Source organism: Octopus bimaculoides, chromosome 3 (genome assembly GCF_046866305.1).
Source record: "Octopus bimaculoides isolate indiv1 chromosome 3, ASM4686630v1, whole genome shotgun sequence".
Classification (NCBI taxonomy): domain Eukaryota; kingdom Metazoa; phylum Mollusca; class Cephalopoda; order Octopoda; family Octopodidae; genus Octopus; species Octopus bimaculoides.
Window position 1 is genome coordinate 60948573 of NC_142930.1, and position 12175 is coordinate 60960747.

General features: G+C 39.8%; 1 protein-coding gene across 5 annotated transcripts in view; it reads right to left on the reverse strand.

The window, feature by feature from the left end:
* Positions 1-11659, reverse strand: part of LOC106874554 (uncharacterized) — a 261011-nt gene extending 249352 nt beyond the window's left edge. For all 5 annotated transcript variants that reach the window (XR_016241059.1, XM_089349035.1, XM_089349037.1 and 2 more), the window contains exon 1: positions 11366-11659. Coding sequence is in view for 4 of the 5 variants with exons in the window: in XM_089349035.1 (XP_089205161.1) it covers positions 11366-11551 (186 nt within the window). In the remaining variant the exon portion in view is untranslated. The remainder of the gene's footprint in view (positions 1-11365) is intronic.
* Between the last annotated feature and the right edge of the window lie 516 nt (positions 11660-12175).

The following is a 12175-nucleotide window of genomic DNA, read 5'->3' on the forward strand; positions in this document are numbered from 1 at the left end:
GCCAGTAAGGTGAGGGTTGGAAATGAGTACAGCAATGAATTCCGGGTAGAGGTAGGGGTCCACCAAGGTTCCGTCCTCAGCCCCCTATTATTTACCATAGTCCTCCAGGCAATCACAGAGGAGTTCAAGACAGGTTGCCCCTGGGAGCTCCTCTATGCTGATGACCTTGCCCTAATTGCGGAGTCACTATCAGAACTAGAGGAGAAGTTTCAGGTGTGGAAGCAAGGTCTAGAATTTAAGGGCCTTAGAGTCAACCTAGCTAAAACCAAAATCCTAATAAGTAGGAAGGTAGATAAAACACAAACCCCTTCAGGTAGATGGCCCTGCTCAGTATGTAGAAAAGGAGTAGGTAGTAACTCTATAAGATGTACCCGGTGCAAGCTATGGACACATAAGAGGTGCAGCAACATCAAAGGCAGGTTAACTAGCAAGTTAGTTTTTGTTTGTGGCAGATGTTCAGGTGCAATAAAGACTGCAAACAAACAGGAAACAACTTCTATCTCATTCCAGGGTGAAAAACTAGAGGTAGTCGATAGCTTCCGCTATCTGGGCGACCAAGTTAGTAGTGGGGGTGGGTGCGCTGAAAGTGTAGCTGCTAGAATAAGAATAGCCTGGGCAAAGTTTAGAGAGCTCTTACCCCTGCTGGCGACAAAGGGACTCTCACTCAGAGTAAAAGGCAGACTGTATGACGCATGCGTACGAACAACCATGCTACATGGCAGTGAAACATGGGCTGTAACTGCTGAGGACATACGTAAGCTCGCAAGGAATGAAGCCAGTATGCTCCGTTGGATGTGTAATGTCAATGTGAATACCCGTCAGAGTGTAAGTATCTTGAGAGAAAAGCTGAACATTAGAAGCATCAGTTGTGGCGTGCAAGAGAGACGATTGCGCTGGTATGGACATGTGGTGAGAATGGAGGAGGATAGCTGCGTGAAAAAGTGCCACACCCTAACAGTTGAGGGAACCCGTGGAAGAGGTAGGCCCAGGAAGACCTGGGCTGAGGTGGTGAGGCAAGACCTTCGTACATTGGGCCTCACCGAGGCGATGACTACGGACCGAGACCTTTGGAAATGGGCTGTGCGTGAGAAGACCCGGCAAGCCAAGTAAGATCGTTGCCAGTGCCCCTGGACTGGTTCTTGTGCGGGTGGCACATGAGATGCACCATTTTGAGCGTGGCCGTTGCCAGTACCGCCTGACTGGCTCCTGTAGGATTTTCGAGCGAGATCGTTGCCAGTGCCCCTGGACTGGCTTGTGCGGGTGGCACATAAAAGACACCATTTCGAGCGTGGCCGTTTTCGTGCGGGTGACACGTAAAAGCACCCACTACACTCTCTGAGTGGTTGGCATTAGGAAGGGCATCCAGCTGTAGAAACTCTGCCAAATCAGACTGGAGCCTGGTGTTGCCATCCGGTTTCACCAGTCCTCAGTCAAATCGTCCAACCCATGCTAGCATGGAAAGCGGACGTTAAACGATGATGATGATGATAGGCATATATATATATATATATATATATATATATATATATATATATATATATATACCATGACATCTACAGACTATTATATGTTGTTATAAACCATTGGTCCCAATGCATTTCCTTGCATTGTTATAGCATTTGAATAATGGCACCCTGCTGGGTTGGTGGGTGGTCCAACATTCATTCTGAACAGATGCTAACCTATTACAAGGTTAATTATTTATAGCTGAGTGGACTAGAGCAAAATGAAATGAAGTATTTTGCTCAAGAACAAAATGTGCCCCCAATCTGGAAATTGAAACCTTGATCTTGCAGTCATGAGCGCAATACTCTAATCATTTGGTTATACTGTAGTTCAGCAAAAGAAACTGATAGGAAAAGTGCCAGGCTTAAAAATAACAAGTAATGGGGTCAATCCATTCGACTAAAATCTAAGATTCCAGCATGGCCACAGTCAAATGATTAAAACAAGCGAAAGAATAAAAGAATGTGTGTGTGTGTGTGTGTGTGTGTGTTTGTGTGTCTTTGTTGTCCCCACCACTATTGCTTGACAACTGATGGTGGTGTGTTTACATACCCATAACTTAGCGGTTCAGCAATAGGATTAGTACCAGGATAAGTATTAGGCTTATAAAGAATAAGTCTTGGGGTCGATTTGTTTGACTAAAGGTGGTGCTCCAGCATGGGCACAGTCAAATGACTGAACAAATAAAAGAATATATATATATATATATATATATATATATATATATATATATATATATTTGGCCTATGTCAAATTGTTAGTATATGTCAAACCATTAAAATGAAATTTGGCAATTCAAAAGTTAAAGTTAAGATTAAGGTCACGTTTACTTATAAGTTTTGCATAATTTTTTTTCTCCAGAAACCATACAATGATTTATTCTGCCCAATATTTAGAAAGGAATAATTAATAATGCATTAGCTCTGCAAGACAGACTGGCTGCTACTCTAATTTTGCATTGTTATTTTATTATTTTTATTTAAATGCATTTCTTTTTTGAATTAAAAAATAATAATAAAAACTGGTATCATATTTTCCGGTGAAAGTGACCATGTTTAAGAACAATGAGAATTTCAACAGGTGTCAGAATATGAAAACATATTTGTCAGTTGGATTTCCTTTCTTTTATTTTAAAAATTCAAAACTTTTCCACATAAATCATTTCAAAGAACTTGAAGAAATTTCATGCTTAAAATAATAAATACATTTTGCTGTGATGCAAAAATTAAGCAATCCTTCTAAGAAACAAGTGATATCCAATTCTATTTTTGAAATAATTCTGGTGTAGCATCAAAGCAAGGAAAGAATGTTGTATATCTTTTATTTCCTTTGAGTAACACATATTAAAACATATCCAATAAAGGATAAGAATAAAGCATATCACTTGCTTATAGTGTACAATATCATTTCTCAAAAGCACTAAATTACAGCAAACTGTGATAAGTATAAAAAGAGCAAGAAGGTAATTGGCAAAAAGCAGTAAATACAGAAATACCAGAATATACAGGAAGTTTATCATTCTGATATCATCTTTTTTCAAAGAGACCGTAAAAAACATATAACCCTTGTGAATGAAATGCCTGTAATCAGGTCTAATATGATAAATTAAATATCTAACTGAGCAAACCATATTACTCAAATAAAAGAGAAAGTGTTAGGAATGGTCAAAAATAAAGACAATAAATCATACCCATACAGAGTCTATTATACAAAATAAAATCAGTTACATGAAATATCAAACTGTTAAATTGAAATTTGGCAAGTTAGAGCACAAGTAAATCTGGCATCTTACAAAAGAAAAAATCAATAAGGAAATGATAATGGTACTTAATAGACCAAACTATCCTAATTGACAAATGTCCAGACTTTGATGACATTCTGACATGGATAGACAAATTCTCTCAGGAAATTTTCCATGCATAGATTGCGTATTTATGAAGTCTACTTAGAAACATTTTAAAACTGAGTAACACTTTACAGTGGTAAAATATCTAAATTACAAGAATAAAAAACATCTGAAATTTAAATATGTTTTTAAACAAAGTAAAACATATTTGCACGGGATCTTTTAGTATGAGTTGTAATTCTGGTAATGTTACACAAAGTAACCCACAATCACACATGTATTCAAAGAGACATATAAATTTATAATAGACAATTGGAGTTTGATGCACCTCTCTGGCTTGCCAGATCCTGTCAAACTGTCCAACCCATGTCAGCATGGAAGAACAGATGATGATGATGAAAATGATGAAATACGTTATTACATTTGAGTAATATTGGTTCTAAATTTAGTCACAAGGCCAGAAAATTCAGGGTGAGAGGGTAAGTCAATTACATCGACCCCAGTGTTCAACTGGTACTTATTTTATCAACCCTAAAAGGATGAGAGACAAAATCAACATTGACAGAATTTGAATTTAGAACGTAAAGACAGACAAAATGTCACTAAACATTTTGCCTGGTGTGCTGACAATTCTGCCAGCTCACTGCCTCAAAAGCTGTAGATATTCTTCCTTGGGTGGAAATATCTGAGTAATATTGTTTTCAAATTTTGGCACAAGGCCAGCAATTTTGGGGTGGAGTAAGTTAATTAAATTAGTCCCACTGCTCGGCTGGTACTCATTTTATTGACCCCCAAAAGGATGAAAGGCAAAGTCAAGCCCAGCAGAATTTGAACTCAGAACGTAAAGGTAGATGAAAAGCCACTAAGCATTTTGCCCAACATTTTGTAAACAATTTTGGAGATTACACTGATTTTCAGTATCAGCCTGTTGTAAGTTTTATTATTTTTGGTATAAAAAGATATAACTCAATACACTATATCTAAAAACATGGCTATTAAGATATGTTTTAGATAAATTATTAAACAGAATTTTGATTCAGTTAAGAGTGATGTGGTTTTACTAATAAAAACATTGCCCTCTCATTAAAAGTTATATTATTAAGAAGCAAGCGAATTCATATTAAAGTATTGGATAATGAAAGTAAATCCATGGAACCTGTGTTGTGAAGTAATGCTATGAGAATGTCTAATTAATTAATATTTTAGGTAAAATAATACAAATTATTCAATATTTTTCATAAGAATATATAAAATGAGTTTCTTGACAGCTAAAACTGGGATTTGGGTTGAATTCTTGCAGCATGTTGCTTGTTGGACACTGGTCAGAGAATATTTATATTTGTTGTTTTTAAATAAAAAAAAGAATTTTAAATATTCAGATCTGTTATTTAACTCTCTTTACTCTTTACTCTCTTACTTGTTTCAGTCATTTGACTGCGGCCATGCTGGAGCACCACCTTTAGTCGAGCAAATCGACCCCAGGACTTATTCTTTGTAAGCCTAGTACTTATTCTATCAGTCTCTCTTGCCGAACCGCTAAGTGACGGGGACGTAAACACACCAGCATCGGTTGTCAAGCAATGTTGGGGGACAAACACAGACACACAAACATATACACACGCATACATATATATACATATATACGACGGGCTTCTTTTAGTTTCCGTCTACCAAATCCACTCACAAGGCTTTGGTCGGCCCGAGGCTATAGTAGAAGACACTTGCCCAAGGTGTCAAGCAGTGGGACTGAACCCAGAACCATGTGGTTGGTAAGCAAGCTACTTACCACACAGCCACTCCTGCGCCTATTGACTAGAAAAATATAGAATTTTGTTTTATCAGAATTAACCTCATGCTATTTTCCAGTTCAGTTAGGTTAAGTAACAACTTCTAAAATGAGAGAAATTATTTCATAATTTCTCAAAGTTATTGAAATTACTCACAGCTGAACTTCTAACAAAGTCACTTGGTTTATCTCAGTAGCAAATTCCTAGAGAGAATTAAGCTTTTCTCTCCCCCAGTATTCTTTAAGGTGTTTCTTGAGCAAATGGTTCTCTATTCTCTTTATAGACTGGATCAGCCTTGTTCCTATCGTTTTTCATTCACATTTAGTGTGTTCTGAGAATGTTCTCCAGTAGCAAGATCAACATGTTGGCTGTGGTTGGCAGTATGATACTGAGGTTTGCCACCTTTTCAAAAGGCTCCAGTATTTTGGTTAGTAACTGGACAGATCAAACTACATATACACAAAATATATAAAGCGCAAAATAATAGACAAATACTAAAAATTGGTTGGGCCTAAAAAAAGCCTCTAAGAAGAATAAGCACAGTTTTAAAAAACAATACTCTTCTACAACTACCAAACAAAGTAATACTCAGAATTAAGGAAGTAAAACAAGACATGGAAAATAATCCACTTGAGCAAATGGTACAAATTGTATAAATAAGTTAAAGTTTGATGTATAGAATTTTTTACTGAAATTTCTATTCTGGTTGGAGAAAATATATTTAAAAGAACCTGGTCACAGTTGTTATAGACTGCTGATGGAAAAGGGAAAAAAATTTTATTAAATTAGCAAACTCTCTCAATATTGATTTACATGCTTAGGAGAAAGCCTGATCTTGCAGGCAAGAGTCAGCTCTGGACATATTTCAGTGTAGGCCTCATGAAAATTAGTATCTTGTGCTCAAATCTGTTTTATTTGTTGACAAAGACTTTTCCATAACGAAAGGGGGTTACAAACTGCACAGGCTCACTTGTATTTTTTTCGAGGGATGGGGGTGAGGTGGGAAGTAATTTATGTAAAGTCAAGAATTCATCAAAATATTGTGCTTGGTAATGTATTTGGTGAAAACAGTCAGCTGTATAATGTTGTGTGAAAGAAGGAAAGTTGTAAATCTAGTTGAGTTAACGGTTCCTCATGAAGATAATATGGACGCCGCGCGGGCTCGAAAGATGGACCGTTATGAAAACCTCCTCGAGAAATGTGAAGACGCAGGCTGGAAAGCGGAGCATTTTCCAATCGAAGTCGGATGTAGAGGATTTGTAGGAAACAGTGTGAAACGACTGCTGTTATCGCTAGGCCTAACTCATCGTAAGGTAAATACCACCATTACCGATATCCAAACTACAGTGGAGAAGTCTAGCCACTGGATTTGGTTAAAAAGAGACGATGAGCGATGGCTAGAGAAATATTGAGCTTTGTTTTAATAATCAGTTGATCTAGCAAGCGGGGCCTCATATCAGTGAGGGGGGCTGGTGCGCATTGATGCCGTCGAGAGGTAGGCCCCGAAACGGCGCGCATTCTCTCCTGATGACCCCATACACTTGCTGGCTTCCGGTATGCGGAGTTCTTGACTGGTAGCACTTGCATGTGCAAGTTGTTTGCAAGACACATATAAGACCTTGTGGTAGGTAGCCACTGACAAACCGGAAAGACGATTAGGCATCTTGGAAAGACAAGAGGAGTGCTCGGAAAGACGAGCGGACAATAGGAAAGACTATCGACACCAGGAAAGACTGGCGAAGGCTGCGGACTTACAATCCTTGCCTTTGTATTAGTTGTAACAGAAACAAATAAGAATGACAGCCCCATGATTGACCGAGAGGGGGGAGTCGAGAATCAATCGAACCCAGTTGACACGGAAACGACCTTGGATTTGAATACGGCTATTCATTCGAACAGCGAACGAAGTGCGAACAACTTTGGATGCAAGCTGTGCTGTAGAACCTTTGCAACTGAAAGAGGCTTGAAAATACATCAGGGAAAGACTTGTGGGAAGAAGACAGAGCAGTGTAGATCATCTGATTGTAAAACACGTGGCAAATCATCCCCGGACGCAAACCACAGCGGATCGATAAATGCTACAGCAAAGACCTCTTCCCGTCAGGAAACTACAAGTCATGAGTCTGGTGCATCAGATAGTGCTCGGAGGAGACCGAGGATTTTGTGGCCTGCTGCTAATGAGAGAAAGAAATATAAAGAGTTTGAAAACAAGGTATGTCGAGCTCTTTATAAAATGACAGGCTCTACAGAGGAGAAACTGGGAAAATTAACAAGCTCAATTTACGATACAGGGAAGGAATTGTTTGGAGTGAAAGAGAACATCCGATTAGAGAAAGGAAAGTGTAGACCAAACAGGAGGATCAGGAAAATGAAACAGTTGAGGAAAGAAAAGACCAGCCTAAGAAAGCGGTGGAAATGTGCTGCAGAAGAGGACAAACCTGGTCTCGCGCTGCTGTATGACGATTTGAAAAGGAAATGTCGTTATGTGCAACGACATATCCGCCGATATGAGCGTCGAAAGGAGAGTAAAAGGACTCGGGGACAGTTTCTGAAGGACCCATACGGGTTTACTAAGAAGCTGTTCACTGAACCGAAGAGCGGTTCTTTATCGTGCACGAAAGAAGAATTGGATGCTCATGTCAAAGAAACATACAGCGATCCGCACCGTAACCAGCCACTGCCACCTTTACATGGGCTAAATCATCTCTCAGAACCTGATATCAAATTCCTAATTGGGGACATCATGGAGAGAGAGGTGAATGATTTCGTAAGAAAAGCGAGAGCAAAGAGTGCCCCAGGAGGTGATGGCGTCTCATATAAAGTCTATAAATATTGCAATCGTCTGCGAAAGAAGCTCTTTGTCCTACTCCGACAACTGTGGCACGAAGAGACTCTAGTAGAAGACTGGTGTAAGGCAGAAGGTATATACCTGCCGAAAGAGGCCAATGCAAAGACTTTAAAACAGTTTAGGCCGATATCCTTATTGAATGTGGAATGCAAGATCTTTATGGGAATTCTTTCCAGGAGAACAGTAACATATTTACAAAATAACGGGTATGTTGATGAGTCTGTTCAAAAGGCTGGAATCCCCGGGATCCCTGGATGCGTTGAACATTGTTTTTCGATTTGGAAAGCGATCCAGGATGCCAAGCAGAAAAAGAGAAGTTTGAACGTGGTATGGCTTGACCTAGCTAATGCATATGGCTCAGTGCCACACGAATTACTGATAAGAACCATGGACCACTTCCACATTCCAGACAAAGTGATCAAAATAATGAGGATGTAGTAACGCCGTGCGCATGCGTAGTCTCACGCATGCATGGAATTAAACAAGCAAGCGTTCCCGCTCAATTCATTCTCTTTCTTGCTGGCCAGCAATAGAGCATGGACGTGTCAAGCAGTGTCTCTAACATTCCAACCTGGAGACAGTCTCTTTACGTGTATAGCTGTCACTCTCCATCTTTCGGACTTACACTCGACAGCTCGCTTACATCTACATACCAAACGTCCAAACAACTATGCTCACACACACAGAAGCTGTAACAACAAGAGCTAAAGATGTATATATTTACCACCTGAATAAATGTTGTTTAAGTTGATAGTCTGGAGTTCAGCGTTCCGTTATATTCATTAATTTTATATAGGAAAGTCAGGTATACATCTAATGATGTATAACCAACTTTCCTATACTGGTGACCCCCGACCTGATTCGAACACGCAGCCCGCTGAGCTGCAATAACCCACTTTCTATAAAGTGGTGACCCCGACGAAGAAACAAACGCAGCATGGACTCTGGACTACCAACTTATAACTGGTGAACCTGACTAAAGAACAAATGCGGCCATGGAGACTGAACTACTAACCAGCATCATCGTCATGACCAACACGATTCTACGATTACTACACCACCAACATCTCCAACCATAGTCAACACGACTTACTACGTATTACCAACATCAACAAGCGCGGTTTTTATTCTCGCCTCTGTTAGAGTGGATGTTTCCACTCACGATAAACAGACAAGAATTACAGCCTGCGACTTTCCAATTGTGTACTCAAAAAAGAACTTGGTATAAAACTCTCACGTGTACTGACTTTCTAACTGCTGTGATATCTCACATACATATAGACGGCCTGTCTTTTATTATGTTCTTATATGTCGCATTCACACTCTCACATACACATACATCTTTTATGCCACACTAAATAACTCTTGTTATTCATTTCATACGGTTGTCTTTTCTATCGTCTCATTACTGGTATTTACGAAATCTATGTTACCGTAGTATAACATAATTACTTGTATATCATCTTTGATATATATTTTGGTGTTCGACCGTGTGACACGTTTAAATAAAAGGAGTCCTCTGTTTGTCCATTCGTCACCTTTTCTCCTTTTGACTTCGCACGGTCGTTCTTTCATCTTGGGTTAAGAAAATTTTTCTTCGAGGTTTTCGCTAATGGTCGTACAGAGATTTGTCTGTCGATCGTCTGTAAAAGCGTACCTCTTCAAACACTTATCACCAAACAGCCTTTTCGCCACCAGCTTCGTTCAACCAAGATTACCACCGTGACGACAACAATTACTACTACCAACTACAAGCATTCCCCCCGACGTCGCCAAGTTTCAACAGATCATTACCACCACATACAGAACACAGCTATATTACAGTTCCTGCGCCGACGTCTTCACCATCAATGTACTGTCTACCACAATGTCGTGCGCCAACAACCCCACTACCAGGGACACACCAATCAACTTGTGTAACTTTTATACGAACTGGATTTTTTCTCTACAGACACTTTTACTATGTTCTGTGATTTTTCTCACACACACACTTGTGCACTCATACATTTTCTTTCCTTTCAGTAAAAACAAACACTCAGACTTTCACATTTCGTGATTCCAGTTCCTGGACAGTAGTCATCACGATTTGTTTTCTCATTTGTTTTTTACTAGGTGGCATTTACTGCCCATATTGCATGTTTTTCTTTCATTCCTTCACTTTGTACATTGCATGCATGTATCTCACAAGTGCACATTCATTTCTTTCATTTTTCTTTGTGTGTGTTTTGTGCTACATCTTGTGGGTGGTTTTCAGTGGCCATCCTGCCTCAGGTGTTCTAACAGATTTCATATTATCGTGCGTTTTCGCACTGGCAAGGGAGCCCTGTAGTAACGCCGTGCGCATGCGTAGTCTCACACATGCGTGGAATTAAACAAGCAAGCGTTCCCGCTCAATTCATTCTCTTTCTTGCTGGCCAGCAATAGAGCATGGACGTGTCAAGCAGTGTCTCTAACATTCCAACCTGGAGACAGTCTCTTTACGTGTATAGCTGTCACTCTCCATCTTTCGGACTACTCGACAGCTCGCTTACATCTACATACCAAACGTCCAAACAACTATGCTCACACACACAGAAGCTGTAACAACAAGAGCTAAAGATGTATATATTTACCACCTGAATAAATGTTGTTTAAGTTGATAGTCTGGAGTTCAGCGTTCCGTTATATTCATTAATTTTATATAGGAAAGTCAGGTATACATCTAATGATGTATAACCAACTTTCCTATAAGGATGTACTATGACAGTTTCGAAATGAGGTTTACAGCTGGAAATTTTACAACAGATTGGCACCGATTGGAGATTGGTATTGTTGCTGGCTGTACAATATCTGTCACGTGGTTTATCTTAGTGATGGTGTTGATTTTGAAAGCGGTGGATTTTTCGGTACAAATCGCCCATGTACAATCGCCTAAGAAAGCCTTCATGGATGACGTGACACTTCTAGCTACAGATAAACAAGTCATGCAGAATGCCCTCTTGAGACTAGACAAACTTGTGAGGTGGTCTAGGATGCGGTTTAGAGCAAAAAAGTCGCGTAGTCTGACATTTGTTAAGGGAGTGCAGAAAGAATTCAAGTTTCGAATAGCTGAAGAAAGCATTCCAACAGTCAAAGAAGAACCCGTCAAGAGCTTGGGGCATGTATACGTTGGAACATTGTCAGATAGAAGTCGCGGAATGGAAATCATGAAACAAGCCGAAGTTGGATTATCAGCGATTGATAACTCGAAGTTACCGGGTAACTATAAAATTTGGTGCTTGCAGTTCGGTTTGTTCCCGCGACTTTCGTGGCCACTCTTAATATACGAGGTAGCCTTGTCACGAGTTCAAATCATTGAATAAAAATGTAATGTGTTCATTAGAAAGTGGCTAGGCCTACCTCGGATGTTGAACAGTTCAGCTCTTTATCGTAAAAGAGGTTCGTTGCAGTTACCACTAGCATCAATAGTCGGAAGATACGGACGGTGATGATGCTGAGAGAATCGAAAGATACGGAAATCAGGCAGAACCCACCAGAGGTGAAAACAGCCAGGAAGTGGAAAGCAGAAGCAGAGACTGATGACATCTTCTCTTATACACAGAGATATGGTGGGTGCAACACAGAACCATCGGAGAGGACTTGGTTTTGGCGCAAATCAGTTCAAACCGTTTGCAGATATGATGTGGAGCGAACGCAGATCTGTTGTTAGCAACAGCGTCAAAACATGAGAAGCAGAGAGAAGAGAGCTTCATTTGATCCGATGTAGTCAACAAGGACAGATAAAGAGATGGGAAGAACATGTTGTTGAGAGGAAAATACGTTGGGATGAAATATGGAAGTGGACGACATCTCGGCTAAGTTTTCTGATTTGTTCATCCTATGATGTTTTGCCGTCACCTAGGAATCTCGTAAGATGGAACGTCTCAGAGAATGACATACGCAAATGCGGAAAGGTCGGAACACTGAAACATATTCTTTCCAACTGTTCCTTAGCATTGAATAGATATACATGGAGACACAACCTGGTCTTGAAGGTTATCTTCAATGCTATGAAGAACCAAATTCATCTCAACAACACTGAGAAAAAACCGTTGAAAGAACCATCTAAAGATTTTATTACCTTCGTGCGCTCAGGTCAGCGGATCCGTTTCAAGAAAAAGAACAAGAAACTTCCTGTGAGAAATGAAAAGTGGAACGACTATTGGGAAG